The following is a 20,046-nucleotide window of genomic DNA, read 5'->3' as shown; positions in this document are numbered from 1 at the left end:
AGGGAGGATGGTTTCTTAGTGAGATTATAGATAAAATAATAATAAAATACAAAAATACAGCTCTTCACTACGTATAAGTAAGTTAATCTTGTTACAGATTTTATACTTGTTAGTGATTGGACTGTGTGGCCTTTGTGGTCAACTACATTCCTTTTGAGCTTTTAATGTCCTCTCACTCCCCAACCAGAGAAGCCTGGAAGCTTGGTTTCTCTCTTTTCCCTAGGGTTGAGCAATCAGAACTTTTCTGAAGCTACTAGAAAAATTGAGAGGTGAGCTTGTCCTATCACCTTAGCTATATCTTAACCAGATAACCCACAGTCAATCTCTAGATATTCAACAATTAGCCATGCTTATAAGACAGATATTAATTGGGAGATCTACACTATTCTGGATTAATCTTTTTTCTGTTTGTTTTAGCTGCCCTTAAGATTCAATGATGCTTTGGTACTTAGACAGCTTCGATACACTGGGATGTTGGAAACAGTTCGAATTCGCCAATCAGGATACAGCTCCAAATATTCCTTCCAGGTTTTGTTTTTATAGTGATATTTAAATATGTAGACACATCAAGTAAATTACTCCCACATATCTTGCTTATTAGTTCTTGGAGTGCACTCTTTTATTTCCCTTTCTTCTTCCTTTCCATTCTGCCTTTTGTATACAGAATTGAAAAGGGATCGCGAATATTCACTTTTCATCAAATGGCAGCAATCTCATTAAGCTTGCTATAACAGAATCTAGTACTTGGCTCTTCTCATTTGATCAGAATGTTAGCCAGTACAGTTTACTCATGACATAACAATTCTTCACACCGATTTCTCTAGTAATTGAAATAGTTCAATCAAAATAATCGGTCAAAAGAAAATATTCCATTTGGTTTTCCCTAAAGTTTTCTCAGCAAGAATTTCTTTCATAGGAAGCTGCCAGCAAGGCTTACCAGGTACTCTTATCAGCTGGTGCTGCTATGGGTATAGAAATTATATTGATGCTGTACAGCACCTGGGCAGGTCTTTTCTGATACTGGGATGGAAAGCTTCATTCTGAATTATACCCTGTAGTAGATGCCACATTTGCTTTTTTCCTGTTATAAATTTCAGGTTCTTGTTAAGTAACTTTTCCTTTGGTCTCTTATATAGCTCTCACGAAAGGGATAATTAGCCTCTTCCCTTCTTTTTTTCTTCCATTCCCCTATGATAACATAATATGTGGAGCTCAATATCTTTCTCCTCCCCCATGTTTTCAAATTAACCTTTTATAGTATTTTAAACTAACAAGCACTTTCTTGGTTTTACCCTGTTTAAAAGGATGAGAAAAAGATTAATAAAAGGATAATTAACAAGTTTAGGATCTTGTTTACATGTATTTCTCTTATGATTTTACAATATTTTTTTTTCATTTTTCAGGATTTTGTAAGCCACTTCCACGTACTTCTTCCTCAAAATATTATCCCATCCAAATTGAACATTCGGGATTTCTTCAGGAAAATAAATCTTAATCCAGATAATTACCAAGTTGGAAAAACCATGGTAAATATAATATAAACAGCCCTTGTCCGAATTAAGTGCATTTATGTTTTTAGATAATAATGGCAATCTTTGTCTATGAAATTGTTTATAAAAAAGATATGAATCAAATATCATAAGGAAATTGATTAGGCAAAGGTTTTTATTCAATAATATAGTGCATATTAATCATAGAGCTTCTGGCCGGTGCTCTAGTTCTGACTGTAATTTTAACTGCCTAAAAACCATCTCTCTCTCTCTTCTGCTGTAATCTCCAAATTAGCTCACCCAAAGTGACTTTGTCCAGATTCATTCCTTAATTTATCTCAACTACTTTCTTTCTCTGTAGAGAAAGTTTCTCAGGCTAGAAACCATGGTGATCTTTGGCTTAGCCTTCACTTGACTCCTTTGACAAACTTCTGTTTATTTATTTTTTCACCACAAATGATTTCCACATCTCTTCCTTTTTCTCCATTATTACTGCTTCCATTTTGTTTTTATTCCTTATCTCCTCCCATATACATTGCTCTTATAGTAAATAGCTTGCTCATCTGATTCTAGTCTATTTATCATTCTATTTAATTTATCCATAATATTAAAATCATTATCTCAATATGGTTATTTCTTTATGTCAGCCTCCTGCTCAGTAACAATCTCCTGATAACCTCTTCATTAAATTTAAACATCTTTCTCTTTTTTAAGAACCTCCATATTATGGCTTCACACTATTTAATGTCTTTTTTATGAAGATTAATTGTTCTGTTGTCTCCTGTGCATGCATTTATTATTATTTCCAACTCTTTGTGTTGTTCAGGTGGGATCTTCCGTCTTTAGCCTTTATTTACTGTTTTCCTCTTTGTGTATTAATATCTACCTGCTCTTAAAGATGAAGTACAAATCCTCTTTCCAAAGGGACATGTTTACTTTGTCCTTGTATCCCACTCAAACCTTAAAGATTTATTAGTTGAATGAAAAAGTAAATAAATAAACTGATTAATAACTTTGGACAGTAAGAAGCCTTTTTTAGAAAGATTGTTATCATTGGTTTATTCATATTATGATCAAGTTTTAAGATCTATGATTCTCAACTTTTCCCTCCCACCCCAACACCCTTGAAAAATGTAACATATTACTGTAGTTCACTGACTCATTATAGCGGTTGTTTTCCCAATGGAATAATATATCACAGTCTCTGGCACTAGAATTTTTATACTCTTGTTCACCTTCCCTTTTCTTTTTTGTTTTCTTCTTCTTCTTCTTTTTTTTTTTTTTTTTTAAAGAGATGGGATCTTGCTGTGTTACCCAGGCTGCACTCAAACTCCTGGTCTCAAGTGATCCTTCTGCCTCAGCCTCCTGATTAGCTGGGCCTATCTGCATGCACTACCATGCCCAGCTCACCTTCAGTATTCAGCGATCTCCTTTTCAATTTGAGAATGAGTACTTTGGATAAATCAATAGAAATATTTATCAGTACTACATTTAGGTGCCTGCCACCTAAATGAAGTATTTGTTCATCACTAAGATCTTACTATGGAAAGGATGATTCATGAGATAAGTTTCTCCTTTTTTTCTTAAACTGCATTCCTCATCTTTCTTCTTTCTGATAGGTCTTCCTAAAGGAGCAAGAACGACAGCACATACAAGATCTGCTTCACCAAGAGGTGCTCCGCAGAATCATATTGTTGCAGCGATGGTTCAGGGTCTTGCTATGTAGGCAGCATTTCCTCCATATGAGACAGGCATCCATTGTCATCCAGGTGAGAAGCAAAAGGATTCTTTGGATGAGATTGACTAGTTTACTTGGCCCTTGTTTAGTAACCAGAACCACTTTACTATGAAACATTTAAATAATTATGTAAACTTCAGAAACAAGACTGTGTCCTACTCATTTTTAAAATGCTCATAGCACCCAACAGAGTACCTGGCATATAATAGTAGACTATTAGTAAATATTGATTGCACTGAATTTAAATTAAATTGAACTTACAATGTCTCGTGAGGTGTGAGTAGGGCAAAGGAGTTACATACCTTAATGTTTGTTGACATAGTTCTTTTTATTTAATAGTTTTCTGAGTGATATTTGAGAGTTATATGTATGTTATTGTTGGACACTCATTTTGAATAAAAGGGACCTTATTTCACATTTATCTGTTTTAATATCTCCCCCTTTGATATATATCATTGGCTGTTCTCCATAAGACCTTTTCTGTTTGTGCACAGATATTTTTAGTATCTTCATCTTTGGAATGTGTACATAGTTACCTTAAACCCATTAATGTATTTGGGCAATTTGTAGCAAAAGAATATAATGTAATTTGTTAAAGCTAATTTGCAGGGAATGAAGGCATCCAAAAATTTAAGTTCTGTAATCAACTTCATCAAATTTATATCATTTAAAATAGCTGTTTTAGCTAATCATATCTGGAAAAGAAAACTTTTATTTTTAATCACTAACAAGTTAGCTGCTTAGCCACTTAACCTCTAATTTTGATGTAAGAAATTTATTCTTTTTTCCCTTTTCTGTGAAAATGTGTAGTGTAAGATATGACAACCAGTTTCTATTATTTTGTCTTCCCCACAGCGATTCTGGAGGAATTACCTAAATCAGAAGCAAATCAGAGATGGACCTGTGCAGAAGGATGCTTTTGTTATGGCTAATGCAGCTGCTCTTCTCCAAGCTTCTTGGCGTGCTCACTTAGAGAGGCAACGGTACTTGGAACTGCGGGCCGCAACCATCATCATCCAGCAGAGATGGAGAGAGCACTATAGACGCAGACACATGGCTGCTGTCTGCATACAGGCAAGATGGAAAGCCTACAGGGAAAGTAAGAGGTACCAGGAACAAAAAAACAAAATTATCCTGTTGCAGTCAACATGTAGAGGATTCAGAGCAAGACAAAGGTAATTTCTGTTACTATAATAATTGCTTTTTCTTTGTTTATAACTCTACATTAACACTTGTCTAATTTGTATTAGAATGGATTATGTACAATTTGTCTTTTCTACTAGACTGTGATACTTCTACCACATTGTCTGGTCTATAATAGAAGTTAAATGAGTGCTTATTAAATTAAATTGGATTGAAAATCTATGTGGTCTGTGCTTAGAATTAACTTTTACATTAGGTTGAATCTTATGAAACTGGCAATATTCAACCATTTTAACCTTCAGAAACATTAATTTCGTATTTAAGGTTTACCTTAAAATAAGGATATTATTAAAATAAGAGCTTTACTTTTGGGTTGGTTTACATTTTTCTGAAATATCCAGAAAAATGCAATAATACTACCTAGGAATAATACAGTTAATGAAATATTATCTGACTGATGGAAATAGAAACATTATGAAATGTACATCCAAGTTAGTTTTGGAAATACTTAGGTATTATTAAAAGAAAATTTTACAACTTTTAGTTTTTTCTTAAATTCTCAATAAATATGTTCTCTTCAGTGGTAACTAAGAGATATCTAACTCATTTTGTCTATTTTTATGTAGATTTAAAGCTTTAAAAGAACAAAGGCTAAAAGAAACAAAGCTAGAACTTGGATTGGTGAATATCAAGGGATATGGAGCTCTGGAAATTCAGGGTTCAGACCCTTCAGAATGGGAGGATTGCTCCTTTGACAACAGAGTGAAAGCCATAGAGGAATGTAAATCTGTGATGGAGAGTAGTCGAATTAGCCGTGAAAGTTCTTTGGACTGCTCAAAAGAGTCCCCAGACAAGCAGCAGGAGAGAGCCAGAAGCCAAAGTGGTGTGGACTTGCACGAAGATGTGATTGTAAGAGAGCGACCCAAATCCTTGGAGGATCTCCATCAAAAAAAAGTAGGGCGGGCTAAAAGAGAAAGTCGGAGAATGAGAGAACTAGAGCAAGCTATATTTAGCTTAGAATTACTGAAAGTCCGTTCTCTTGGTGGTGTATCCCCTTCAGAGGAACGAAGATGGTCTACGGAATTGATGCCTGAAGGCCTTCAATCGCCACAGGGTACACCTGAGAGTGAAAGCTCTCAAGGAAGCTTGGAACTTCTGAGCTGTGAGGAAAGCCAAAAGAACAAACCAGAGTCTGTAATTTTAGACGAAGGAGACTTACAGTTTCCATCACCTAAGATATCTAGCAGTCCAAAATTTGATTTGCAGGACAAAACCCTCAGTGCCTCAAGGGAGACTAGCTATGCAGAGCATTTGAAGAATGGAAATATGAAGGGAAAGCTGGTCTACAGTTCTGAACCTATTCCTTGTAAACCACAGCTCAGAGACTCCTTCATTTCAAATAGTCTGCCAACATTTTTTTATATTCCCCAGCAAGATGCACTGAAAACAAGTTCCCAACTAGATACAAGTATCCAAAGAAATAAACTGTTAGAAAATGAAGACACATTAGGGACAGCTCTTACTTTGGATATCAACAGGGAAGCTAGAAAGTATCACTTCTCAGGAGAAGATCAAATTGTTCCTCCTTTGAATACAGATTCTTCTAATACTGTGCTTAAGAAGTTAGAAAAGCTAAACACTGAGAAGGAAGAAAGGCAAAAGCAGTTGCAGCAGCAGAATGAAAAAGAGATGATGGAACAGATTCGCCAGCAAACAGATATTTTAGAGAAGGAGCGTAAATCCTTCGAGACAATTGACAAGCCAGGAATTGGGGAGTCTTTCCTGGCACCATCTTTCTATCGGTCCAAGCAAAGAGTAGAGAGACCATCCTCTCTCCTCAGCATAAATACCCCAAATAAGAGACAACATAGTGTACTGGGGTCCCCATCAGTAACTACAAAAGGTGCAGCTCTTGCTCCAAAAGACAGTCCCTCTGCTCACTTACTCCCGAAGGACCAACCTGTCACCTTGTTCTTTGAAAGAAAGGGAAGTCCATGCCAATCTAGTACTGTCAAGGAATTATCCAAGACAGACAGAACGGAATCCCAACTGAATGTAGCCTCTAAACTCTCTAATAATCGCATTTCAAAAAGAGAATACCTTAGGCCAACTCAGTCTTACAGCCACAAATCTGATGCCCTTTCCAGAGAGGGAAATACTAGGTCCATTTTCTTCACGCCAAAGGACAATATGAGCGTTCCCCTGTAAGTGAAATGTTTATTTATTTTTATGTATAAATGGGAAACTTTTTGGAGTATTTATTGAGGTACCTTGTTCCACTCCAGGTATTTGTGTGCCTTGTTCTGCTCCAACTATTTGTGTTAAGTGGCTCGTCAAATTAGCTATTTTCTTTTTGTAAAAATATTCCCTAATTGTTGACTCTACCAGACACCTGAAATTGGATGTAGTAACACCCTAGGAATCTTTGACTAAGCATAGATAGCAGAGTATTTGATTCCTCCCCATTAAGTGAGAAAGCATTTGAGAAGGGCAGCACAGTGCCTGTAAACATAATAGGCATTCAGCAAATGCTTGGTGTGCTAAAGCTGTGAGGTTTAGCAGTCCAAGCTTGTTAGTGTCAGGCTTTAAAGAAGTTAATATGCTTTGTCATAGTTGTTGGCCTACTTAAGGTTTTTCTTACATCCTTTATACTTCTTGTGTGTGTGATAAACATATAGCATAAAATTTGCCATCTTAATCATTTTTAAGTGTATGGTACAGTGATACTAACTGTATGTACATTGTCGTGCAACAAATCTCTAGAACTTTGTCATTGTATAGAACTGAAACTCTGTGCAAGTTAAACAATTTCCCTTTTCCTCTCCCCAGCCCCTGGCAACGATCATTCTACTTTTTGTTTCTAGGAATTTGACTACTTTAGATACCTCATATAAGTGGAAGTTCTTTATACTTTTTTAAACCAGTGGTAGTCATGAGAAAAGCATTTTAAGTGGTATATAAAAACAAATTTGATAAAATTTAAGATATTTGTATTAAGTCTTTGTGTACAGTGGATTCTTTCCATTCTTGTGTGAGAGTATCAATGTTGAAATGCAAGGAGGGCTGTATCCTTGGGCTAAAAAAATTAAATTTTACATTAACAATGAGAATAACCTTTCTCTTCTGCAGTAGCTTGAGCATTTCTATCTTTCAGGCTTTAAAATTGCGTATGGATTTAGAGAAACTCTTTGTAAATATGGGCAAGAGACCACTGATATTTAGTTTTCCACAAGGGTTTCTACAGTATTATGAAAATGCGGTTGAATGATAGTGACAGCTTGGGTCTCATTCCTGCCCATTAATCCAGAGGTTGTGTAGAAGTTCAAAGTCTTTGTGTAGTATATAAACCCATAAGAGAATGTTAAAAACATATTTCCTGTCATTCTGATTAAATTAGTGATGTGAGAAATGTGTGTGTGTGTTTGTTTGTGTATATGTAGAGATATATATACATATAATACAGCTGTTGGATTTGTGAATCTGTTTTGTAGATTTAGTTGTAGATTCCAAAAACCATTAATTATCCTTTGACTTACTCGTTTTATCATTTTTCTAAAATGTATAGTCTTAAATCTACTTGATCTAGTTTGCTTTACCTTATTAATAATCTACTTAGCTTCAAAATTATTATATGTTAGATTGTTTATATGAAACTCTACAGATAAAATTCATACTTCAAATCTTATGCTATTCTGTAAGTAATATTAAAACCTTAGCATTTCATAGAATCATAAATAGTTGTGTTTGTAAATTATCTAGTCCAGTTCCCTCATATTATAGATATGGTCTTTGGGGCCCTTAGAAGTGAAATGACTTATTCAAGGTAATATATTTAGATAGAGAGCTGAGACTAGATCTTGAGTTTCATGATTAGGGATCAGCATTGGGTTTTATGATTAGGAAGGAACGCTAGGTTAGTGTTCTTTCTATACCATAGTGATGATAAGTACATAGTAGTCTTCATCTGCTTAATGAGAGAGAATAATAAAGAAATCATGGAGAAATCTAAAGAAAATGCTGTGGGTTGAAAAGTTAGTTGGAGTGATAAAGTGCTATGAAAGGTCCTATTAATTTTTGTCTCTCTTTGGAGGACAAATGAAAGGCCAATAGGCTCGACTATAGCAGGAGGGATTTTAATGGCCAGGAAGGAATCCTTTAGGATAAGCTAGGATTGCTCAGCTCTCTGAGAAGTCTTTCCTCTCCACCCCCAATAGAGATAGGATATCACCCTGTTGTCTGTGCTAGAATGTGGTAGCACCATAATAAATAGCTTGCTGCAACCTCAAACTCCTGGGCTCAAATGATCCTCCTGCCTCAGCCTCCTGAATACTTGGGTCTACAGGCACACGCTACCACGCTGGCTAAGTTTTTTAGTTTTTGTAGAGACAGGATCTCACTGTGTTGCTCAGGTTGGTCTCAAACTCCTGGCCTCAAGTGATCCTACCACCTTGGCTTCCCAAAGTGCTGGAATTAGAGGCATGAGCCACCACGCTTAGCCTTTCTGAGAAATCTTTAGTGAGGAAAAATTGCCATCTACTTGGGTTCATTTAGGGATTATTGCATAGGGCAAAGGACAATATAACTTCTTAGGGCACCTAGACTTTCCTTTATAAAAATTAAATGAAAGATTTTGAATGAAAGCAATTAATCCACCAACTAGTATTATAAGTTAGTGTCTACTTTTCAACCAGCATGATGCTAGCAGGTAAGATATGATTCTTAAGGAGTTTACAGTCCTACTTAGGAGAGCTTGGCAATATGTTGTTCCTAAATTTTAAGACTTATGGTACTGGGTTAATAATATACATAATAGGGACCATGAATGTGTAGGTTCTATTCAGAGTTTCATTAGATCCTGACATCCATTGCTGCTTAGAATTTAATGATAAATCAGTCTTATCATATGGTTATACAAGCAAAATTAAATTTTTACAAGCTAACACTGTAACATCTGTATGGTCTGGGACAAAATTTTAGCTTGAAAACAGTTTCTTATCCTGCCAGTGTTAATTTTATTCTATACAACCTCAAGTTTTAAAATAATACAATGATTGAAAGCTAGAGAGAGCTATTTCAGAAAGAGAATTTTCTAATCAATAGGAACCATCTCAGTATAAAACAAAATAATGAGGTCCTCATCACTAGATGGCTTCTTATCAAGTATTTTATAATGATTAGATGAAAAAGCCCCTTCTAAGACTAATATTCTAAAGATTTGGGGATTTGATATTTTCCTTTTCTTATCATCAAATCCACTTCATTTGTTGAGCTAATTTTGCTGCAACTGTTCTTAAGCATATGTCACCAGGGCAGGACCTCTAGTAATTCAATCAATATGTGTAGATTCTTGATAATAGTATTACTTAGGTAAGCAGAAAAAATATGAGTTATTGTTTTGGGAATTGACTAAGATCTGAAAATATTTATGGAATTTGCTGGAATTCTTTGACCTGGCTTGTTAGACTGTAATTCATGCTATACTTTAAGACTGCTGCCATGGCATATCTGCTAGGAATTGAAAGGTAATCCCGTTGTTTTATTTTAAGTGTCAACAAGGAAGCCTTAAACAGTGGAAATCCTCAAGTCCATAAACAAGATGAATCAGCTTGGAAACCTGTGAAATTAACTGGGCCGGGCCAAGGAGAGGTAAGTATTAGATCTCGTTTATCTATCTTCTATGTAAAATACATGCACGCTAGTTTGGAAATTATTAATCTTGTATGTAGAGCACCTCATCTACCCATTTACTTCCAAATGTTTTTAGAGAAAGAAGCTGTGAGCTAAGCCTGTTATAATAGAAAAGTGTGCTTCAGGCAGGGAATGGTGCCTAAAAAAACACAGATTATATTTACGAAAAAGAAGTTGCTAAGAAAAAGAAGGCATTTTATGCAAGTGACTTTGTTGATTTATGGCAGTGAAGGATGATTTCCTTGGCTATGAAGAAGAACAGTGTAAATTTAGCTTCCATTCTTATTCTTTGTCCAGAGTAATGTATACAGATTCTTTTTGGTCATCCCTGTGACTTCTACTGGTGGAAAGGGCACTGTGGGGTGGAGGGATGTTTCAAGAAATTCATGAGCCCTCTGATGTCTTTCATTGGCATCATCTCCAAAAAAAAAAACAAAACAAAACATTATTGTGTTATTTGTTTTATCATTTGGTTAAGCAGGTTGCCAGACCGGCCCATAAAAAGAAAGCTCGAATGGCGCGGACGCGCTCCGATTTCTTGACTAGAGGTACTTTTGCCGATGGGGAGGGGGATACAGAGGAAGATGATTACGATGACATTATTGAGCCCCTTCTCTCCCTTGACCAAGCTTCTCACTCTGAGCTAGGGCCTGTACCCAGCCTGGGTCAGGCCTCTCACAGTGACTCCGAAATGGTAATTTTATAGCAATATAAGAAAAATAGTCAGCAAGCAAATCTGATGGGAATAGTCTTTGCTAATCTAAAGCTAACCTTCACAGCTTCTTCCCACGTAAAGGTTTGTACATGGGAAACCTCAGTGAACACAACAACTAAAGCTAAACCTTACTTTAATAGGACTCAAATAAAGGGCACTTTAATAGTACATGTCAAATCATAAATAAGCCAAAATTAAGGTTACCTTAGCACTAATGTAGAAATATTCCATGTTGTATCTTAAAAAGTCTATAAAGAGCCAGATAATAAATATTTTTTACTCTGTGGATCATAGTCTCTTTTGCAACTACTTAGCCACTGTAGTATGAAAGCAGCCATAGACAGTAAGTAAAGAAATGAGCATGGCTGTTTTCTAATAAAATTGCAGAAATAGGCAGTGGGTTGTATTTGACCTGTTGGCCATAGTTTCCTGATCCCTGCCTGGTCTAGGAAATAGGGTATATGTTAAATAATCCAGTAGCTTTTAGCTGAAATGATAACTCACTTATTCACCTTTAGTTTTTTTTTTTTAATTTGCCTTTAAATGTGCTCTCTCCCCCTACCCTGTTTTTCGATAACAGAAAATAAACATGAATTTTTTTTAAATTTAGTGAGCAAAAATGTATTTCCCTGAACCAACCCAGCCAAATAGAAGGCTATATTTAAATGTGAATTTGCATTAATCACAAATCATATCATTGGAATTGTGTTTGAATAGAACCGCACTATTTTTGACTAAGAATATAACTTTGTCATCATTTCAGCCAAAATTAGGTATATATATATATGGTTTGACAAGTATGAGTGTATTCATGAATATATTAGGGAAAGCAGTTTCATTTTGGTATTGTCCTAAAAATATATAGTAAAAGGGCCCTATATGTCTAATATGAAGTAAAACATTTATCACTGATGAAGTAGAGTTGAAGTAATGCTTTATTTCCATGCATATCCATAAGTTGGCTCTCTAATGTTCTTCTTTAGTCTGTATTTATTATGGGAGGAAAATTTTAGGATGGTCTTTATTTGACTGGTTAAATATTTTATCTTTTAACTGTTACAAGCTATTTGAATTGTGTCAAAGACCTAGTTAATTAAAATTCTTCCTAATTTTCATAGTACTCTCATTGTCTTACGTCTTTTGTTGGAGGTAGACCAGTTTTTAAATGATAATATTGATGTTTTATGAAGGAAAAAACAACAACAAAACCAGAAAAATGCAGGACGAATTCCCATGATTAGATACATGAGTCATTAACCTGAGCTAAATGTTAGGATTATAGAATTTGGGAATAGTTTGCATATCTGTTATATATAATTAGAACCAAAATCTTCTCTTCAGTGTAGAATAAAATAACTCCATTTTGGAGGTGCCCTGTATTTGAGTTATAAATAATGAAATATATTCTGTTATATACATGTATGACTAGTAGTTATATATGAAATTATGTAATGGAACAAACTAATTTAAGTACTGCTTTATCTAGTATACGTGGATTTATTGTTTGTGGAAGAACTTAGCGTTTATAACTGCTGTTTTGTTCCTGAGAGTTTCCTGTTAACAACCCTTAGTCCTTTTGGTGGTAGAATTCTTTCACACTGGGAACTCTTGCTGAGATGAACCAGGAAGTTGGGCTTTCTGCTAGGAGCATTCAGCTCCTTTCAGTGTTCTAATCTAGCCTCTGTTCACCTGCTTGACGGTCACTGCATGCCAGTAGTTGTAGAGCACTTCCCTGCACAGTGTGTTAGTCACCTCTCCAGCTTTCTCACTTGCTTTCTCTTTCATCCCTAGCTATTTTAGGAACAGGTGGTGGTGCTTGTTTCTGGTGGACACTTGCATGAAGAAGCTTTGCTTTCTGGAATATGCCGATAGATACTTATTGGGGTTGGGGGTGGGAAGGGTAGGAACAATTTTAAAATGTGTTTCTTTGTTTATCTTGAATATATGCCATGTTCTAACGTTACCTGATATTGTAAAGATGAAGATTTATTATTTCTGTGTGGAATGTATTGCATTCCCAAAATTCAAATTTTAAATGAATTTGATTTTCTGGGCACATGGATTTTTAAAAACTGTGGTGTTTTTTTTTTCCTTTGTTTTATTTTTATTTTTTTCCTGGACACAGTGATCCCACCCCTCTGTTATTATTTCTTAAGAAGTATGTCATTAAATCTCAGGAGAAACGGTGACCCCATCCCTCTGTTATTATTTCTTAAGAAGTATATCATTAAATCTCAGAAGAAATGGCCATCTAATTTTCCAGTTGTGAAGTAACTCATCTAATGGTAGAAAGAAAATTACAAATGAATTACCTGAAGGGGATTTCATAAGCATTACCTCTTGAGTTAGTTAATTATTAATCAGTTATTACCTGCTGTGGAAGAAGGGAAACCAGTATACCATTTGAATAATTGTTTACTCTCTGTATGCTGCTCTCACTCCATTTTTAACCCACCATGTTGACATTTACCCAAGTAGAGTGACATGTCCTGCTAAGCAATATTTTTAAAGTAGCTTTCACATAGTTTTATACTTTTTTTCTATATAGTTTCTTCTACCATTCCTCAAACTTAAAGCAATCATCTCTATGGGTATGACCCCCAGGGTGCTCTCCAGAATTTTAGTCATCTTTACTTGCAGCATGGTAAAACTAAATGTCTCATTATCCCCCCAGAATTGCTCTCACTTCTTACATTCCTATTTCTGTTTGTTACTCTCTGATATATTCTCCAATTGTTACCTGTGGTGTTTTCTTTCTTTTCACTGTCCACTCTTCAAAAGACTGCCATAAAAACCTATTGATCAAGCAAAACTAAGTTTATTAACTTATTACAATAAGAGGAAACACACCTTGACTGTGTCTTAATAATGTCTCACAAGGGGGAAGTCAGGAGAGGAGGGGTTTAGGATCTGGACTGGGTGACTTTGAGTTGGGTCTTGCAAGGTAGAAAACTGATAGGTATTGAACAAAGTTTATTGTATAAGACGTTTGGATTGGCAGCCCTAAGACAGCAGCTGTACTGTTGAATATACACTTAGTATTTATATGTGTATTATTTCCCCAGAAAAGTCAGGGATAGTTTATAGCATTGTGACTATCTGTTCTTTGAAAATTTGGTAGAATTTTCTCCTATGAAACCGTATGGGATTGGTGCTTTTTTGTGTTAAGTTTCTCCATTTCTTCTAGGGAAACTGGTCTTTTTAAACTTTCTGTCTAATGGTGTCAATTTTGGTAAACAATTTTTGCTTAGGAAATTATCCATTTCATCTAACTTTTCAGATTTATTTGAACAGAGGTTTGAAAAGTAGTCTCTTAAGGTGTTTTAAATTTCTCTGTTTCAATGGTTAATTTCCCTCTTGTAATTTTTAGTAGATTTGTGGTTTTTCATTTTTTTCTTTAAGTTAGCTAGTTGTTTGTTTTGTTAATTTTTTCCAAAATAACAGAATTTTGATGTATTTATTACACCTATTTTTTTCCATTCTCCTCTTCATTGATTTTAGGTTTTATCTTTATTATTTATTTCTTTGTGCTCTCTTTGTTTTATTGTTTTTGTGGATTTTGAGTTGGGAATTTAATTCATTTATTTTATTTTTATTGATATATTTTTAATTTTCCTCTGAGCACTTCTTCAGATGTCTCATAGATTCTAATATATGAAGTTTTTATTCCTTTTTTCTAGAAAATCTTTTATTTCAGTTTAAATTTCTTTTTTTCTCTGTGACTGGCTTAGTAAAAGATTTTTTAAGTTTCAGAAGAAGAGCCTTTTTGTTTTTTAATTTTTACTAATTTCTAGTTTTATTGTATTATAATCAGAGTATTTATAATATTTCTATTTGATGAAATTTACTGATTTTTTTGGTTACCTAATATGTGATCAGTTTTTGTGAATGTACCATGTGCATTTGAGAAAAACGTGTATTCTCTGTTTGGGGTGTAAAGTTTCAAAATATATCCATAATCGCTACCCTATTGATTATGTTTTCTGTCTTTTATATAATTATTTTTTATACACTGATCTGTCTTATGCTGAGAATGGTGTGCTAAAGTTTTCTATTACTCATTGTGAATGTTTGCTTTTAGTAGTAAAAAGTGATCTTTGTCACATTATATGCTTTTTGCTTAAATTCTACTTAATATCACAGCCTCTGTTTTCTTATTTCCATTTGCCTAGTAAACTTTTGCTTATCCCTTTGTTTTTAGCCTTTCTAGATCCTTTTGTTTTAGGCGTATGTTTTCGATACAGTATAGTTGGGTCCTGCTTTGTGAGTCAAGCTAAAAATATTTTTCTTAGGTGAATTAAGTCTATTCATATTTATTGATGTAAACTGTAGGTTCAGTCTTAATTCCTTCTTATTATTTTATGTTGTTATGATGTGTTACTTCAAATTTTCTATGTTTATGTTATACATTTTCCTTGCTCTTTTTTTTTTTATTTCATTTGATATTTAGGAAACATTGTCGTCTTATTCTACTTATTGTTTACCTTTGCATATAACTTTTAAAAGTGCCTTTAGTACACTATTTTTTAATTTAACCAAATTTTCTGTTGTTAGTCAGTTTTTAATGAATAATATCCTTTAATTCCCATCTATTGTGACACAACTATAAATGAATTATTCTACTCTCTTCTTTTCCTTCTACTATTGTTTTTTAGGCTTCTATTTCTACTTTGTCAGAACATATAATTTTAGATAATTTTTTTGTCCTAGCTTCTACTTTTGTTTTCGTCTTAGATCTGCTACTAAATATATTAAATTATCACATCAGATATTTTGTTGGAGCTTCCGTGTTCATCTCTTGATTAGATGAAGCTCTTCCCCTAGCACTCATGAAGGGCTCGTAGACAAAGAATTTCCTGAGTTCTTTCAATAGCCTTGATGCTTAAAGGAATATCTTGGCTACATATAAAATCCTTGATTCATACTTTTCTTTCCTTGAGTTTTTTGAAAATACTATTTATTGTTATCTTGCTTTATATATTATTTTTGGTAAGTTTATTTCCAGTCTGTTTCTCTTGTCTTTGTAAGTTATTTGATCTTTTAGATTAGAGATGTTCAGAATTTTCCCTTTATATTTCAAGTTTAGGATATGTCTTCAAGTCAGTCATTACAATTAATTATCCCACAGGCTGGACATGGTGGCTCACGCCTGTAATCCTAGCACTCTGGGAGGCTGAGGCGGGAGGATCACTTGAGCTCAGGAGTTTGAGGTTGCTGTGTGCTAGGCTGATGCTATGGCACTCTACTCAGGGCAAAAGAATGAGACTGTGTCTCAAAAAAAAAAAATTATCCCACATATACCTACTGGGTGCTTATAGTATGTAAATTTTGGTCTTGTCTTATTTTTGAAAAATTTTTGTGAATTATAGTTTTAAATATTAGTTATGTTCCATTTTTCTGTTTTTCTTGGGGACTCTAAGTATACATATGTTTTTTTCTGTTTTGCCTTTCTTCCATTTCAGTTACTTTCTCTCTGACCCTTTTTGCTTTTTTCTTTATATCACTTTTATATCCTTTATTATTTTTCTGACTTTATTTAATTCCTTTTAAGTTTTTGTTTGTGTTTTTTCTCCCTTGGGCACCTTGTAAGTTAGTGTTGTAGAACCCAATTCACAGCTGAAGCCAAACACTGTGACATTGGTGCTTGGAGACAGAGAGGTTTATTCAAGTTGGCCAAAGTGAGGAGACAGGAGAGTTGTCTTGTCTTTTTGTAACAATGAGGCAGCAAACTTGTAACGATGAGGCAGCAAACTTTTATGCAGAGTTGGGGTTAAGATAGGGGGAAGTCTGTGTTGCTTTTAGTGTCAACACTGTGAGTAATCAAACTTCTGGGCATCAGCAGCTAGTTGCAACTTTCTCAGAGGTGTTCATTCCTTCTGCAAAACAAACTCCGTAAGATTCTCCCATGACCCTTGAGTTAACTCCTCCTGCTTGACAAAGAAATAGGGCATCAGCAGTTAATAACTGCTGTGAAAAGAAAGGATGCTGGGCAGGAAGCAAGCAGTTAACATGTAGAAACAACTAAGGGCCTAGTCCAATTATTTCAGTCATTTAAAATGTCTGGGTACTAAAATCTCATGGGGCCCAGTGACATTTGTCTTCATTTTGGAGTTAATATTATCTTTTATTTCTTTCTCGAATTCAGCCAACTCTCTTTTTGTTTCTTTCTGTCTTTTAAATCTATTTCTAGTTTTTATTTTTGAATTTCTCATTCAGGGGATTTGTCATATATAAGGATATTTAATTCATTTGAGAGTTACTGTTTTCTATTTATTCATTTTGTATATGTGGGGTGGTTTACAAGATAGTAAGTTCAAGAACTTCCTCTTTTATCAGTACAGCAAAGTAGTTTCTTTAATGAATGGCCTGTTTTTGTTTTTGTTTTTGTTTTAGTGGTGGTGGAAGCAATATTGTGTGTCCTCCAATGTTTTTGCTTCTCTTTTGCGTTGCTGGATTCTAAATTTCTGCCTTCTGCTTCTTTTTCTCTTCACTACCTGATCTCCAAAGGGCACCTCTTTCTTTCTTTTTACTTCTTTTTCCCCAGAGGCTTTACCTTTAAAAAATGTCACTTTGAATCATATGCATTTTTAAGTCATTTCCCTTGAGTCAGTTCTCTAATCTACAGTAACCTTTGTATTTTCACAATTAGGGTGGACCTTCTTTTTGTGGCAATGATTTTATATCAATCCTAAGTCCATTGCTAGTTTTACTCTTTTCTCTTTTCCACAATTTTTCTTAGACGGCACTTGTTCTATGCAAAAGCATGCAGTGGAACTGTGAAAGAGTTGGGATTATTTTTCTGTCTACGGGTAATTTGAAGTTTGGGTTCTTTCTTCTTTCTAGTTATGTTATAAGTGTAAGTTTTGTGTAGTTTTATTTTTGTTCCGTTTTTTTTTTTTCCTTTTCCCTATCATGCTTAGCCAGGATGGCTTTGTATTATTTTTTGAGACTATGTCACTATATTTATTTGTGTTTAGGCAGCTTGCATTATTTTTGGCTTCCTAGAAGTCATTCCTAAGACACTCTTAATCTATAAATTTCCCTTCCTTCTTTTTTCTTTTTCCCTCTAGCGATCTATTTGTTGAGGAAATAGGGTCATTTGTGCTGTTAAGTTTCTCACATTTTTGGATTTTATTGATTGTAACTCTGTCTTATTATTTTAAGTGACATTATTTTACAGGAAATACAAGGGATAAATATCCATATAGATTAGGAATTTTGATCACACTTAGGTTTAATTTTTTGAGGAAAATGCTTTATAGATGGTAGTATGTCTTATTGCATCACATTAGGGGCCATATCTCTCTTTGTGAGGTTTAGATCCATCATAGGGATCACATATTATTGGCCTGATCCTGGATTTATTATTATTATAATTGAGGTATATAATGCATACAGTGAAATGCACAGATCTTCAGTGTACAGTTTGACCATTTTTGACATATGCGTACAACCACATAACTTACACTCCTGTCAAGATTGCTATAACTTCAGAATTCTCATGTTTCCACTTGACCTTCCCCCTTCAACTCCACCCTCAGAAGCAACCACTATTCTAGAACTTCTTATAAATGTAATTATATGTGTTCTGTGGTAGGAAGAATTCTAAGATGGCCTCACAAGATTCCCTTCCCTACTGAAAACATACCCTTTCCCAGTTATTTAATCAGACGCTAATCAGGGTTCTGTTGTAAAGGGATTTTGCAGATGTATTTAAGGTCCTATGACCACATGAAAGCATTTCTCGCCTGGTCAGAAGAGAAAGTCAGAGATTTCTAGCATAGGAAGAATTCCTCATGCCTCTTCTGGCTTGAAGATATCTTTATGTTCACTGTTGTTTTATTTTATAATATCTAATCTTCTGTTAGTCCTATCTAGTATATTTTTCATTTCAGACATTAAAGTTTTCATCTCTAGAAGTTTGATTTGAGTCTTTTTAATATCTTCCAGTTCTCTACTTACCTTTTTGAACGTATGGAATACAGTTATAATTACTATTTTAATGTCCTTCTAATTCAGTAACATTTGTGTCAGTTTTAAGTCAATATAAATGGATTGATTTTTCTCCTCATTATGGGTTACATATTCCTCCTTCTTTGCATGCCTAGTTATTTTTTCTATTGGATGCCTGACACTATGAATTTTGCCTTGTTGAGTACAGTTTTTGTGGATATTTTTATGTTCAATTAATATTTTTTAGACTATTACTTTCCAATAATATTCCAGGGCTTTGTTCTGGAAGTAGTTTGATCTTTTCACGTCTTTCTAAGGTTTGTCAGGCTCAGAAAGTACTCAAGTCTAGGGCTAATTATTCTTGACTATTGAGGCCAGATCCTCTATGTACTGTGCTCAATACCCCAGGAATTATAAAGTTGTACTCTGGCTCTAAGGCACATGTGCTATTACTGACTTTTTTTTTTTTTTTTTTGAGACAGAGTCTCACTCTGTTGCCCTGGATAGAGTTGAGTGGCATCATTATAGCCAACTGTAACTTCAAACTCCTGGGCTCAAGCGATCCTCCTGGCTCAGCCCCCCGAGTGGCTGGGACTATGCCTGGCTAATTTTTCTATTTTTTGTAAGACTGGATCTCATTCTCCAGGCTGGTCTCAAACTCCTGACCTCAGGAGATCCTCCTAGAGTGTTGGGATTACAGGCGTGAGCCACTGTGCCTGGCCCTATTACTGACCTTTTGTGAATGATGGGCATTATTGCCTTTCATCCTTTCAAGTGGTCTTTTCCCTGATCTTGGGTTGTTTTCTCACACAGAAGTGTTGCTTTGTGCTTAAGCTGAATACTCAACGGGGACCTTCTGTAGATCTCCAGAGTTCGTTCTTTGTTTATCTCACTCCTCTCCAGTGCTCTGTCTTTTGCTCTCTAGTCATCTTGATCACTTTAGACTTTCACCTGGGTTCTCCCTCTATGTGTCACAACCTATAAACTATCTCAAGGCAGTAAGATGGAGCAGGTGTAGGACACACTTCCTTTGTTTCCCATCTCTCAAGGATATCTGTTCATTGTCTTGAAAACTGCTATTTCATATTATTTTCTCTAGTTTTTATTTGTTTCAGGAAAGGAAATAAACCAGGTCCCTGTTACTCTATCTTTGCCAGAAGCATAAATCTATATTTTAAATTTTAACAACTCAGAATATTTTCTCTTTCTATTGATAAGGCTATAGTCAGGCAGACCAAAAAGCTAAAGAAAGGATATTATACCTATAGAAAAATGAAATTGTAGGAAATGACTTGAATAGGTAACATAAAATTCTCTCC

General features: G+C 34.8%; 1 protein-coding gene across 1 annotated transcript in view; it reads left to right on the top strand.

Annotated features, from left to right (window-relative positions):
• MYO9A (myosin IXA) overlaps window positions 1-20,046 on the top strand; it is a 241,817-nt gene that overhangs the window by 172,627 nt on the left and 49,144 nt on the right. Inside the window, exons 21-26 of the mRNA XM_045531001.1 lie at window positions 418-528; window positions 1,404-1,526; window positions 3,110-3,259; window positions 4,084-4,403; window positions 4,998-6,575; window positions 9,918-10,017. Of these exons, the coding sequence (XP_045386957.1) occupies window positions 418-528; window positions 1,404-1,526; window positions 3,110-3,259; window positions 4,084-4,403; window positions 4,998-6,575; window positions 9,918-10,017 (2,382 nt within the window). The remainder of the gene's footprint in view (window positions 1-417; window positions 529-1,403; window positions 1,527-3,109; window positions 3,260-4,083; window positions 4,404-4,997; window positions 6,576-9,917; window positions 10,018-20,046) is intronic.

Source organism: Lemur catta, chromosome 1 (assembly GCF_020740605.2).
Source record: "Lemur catta isolate mLemCat1 chromosome 1, mLemCat1.pri, whole genome shotgun sequence".
NCBI lineage: Eukaryota > Metazoa > Chordata > Mammalia > Primates > Lemuridae > Lemur > Lemur catta.
This window is presented reverse-complemented; position numbering and strand designations above follow the sequence as displayed.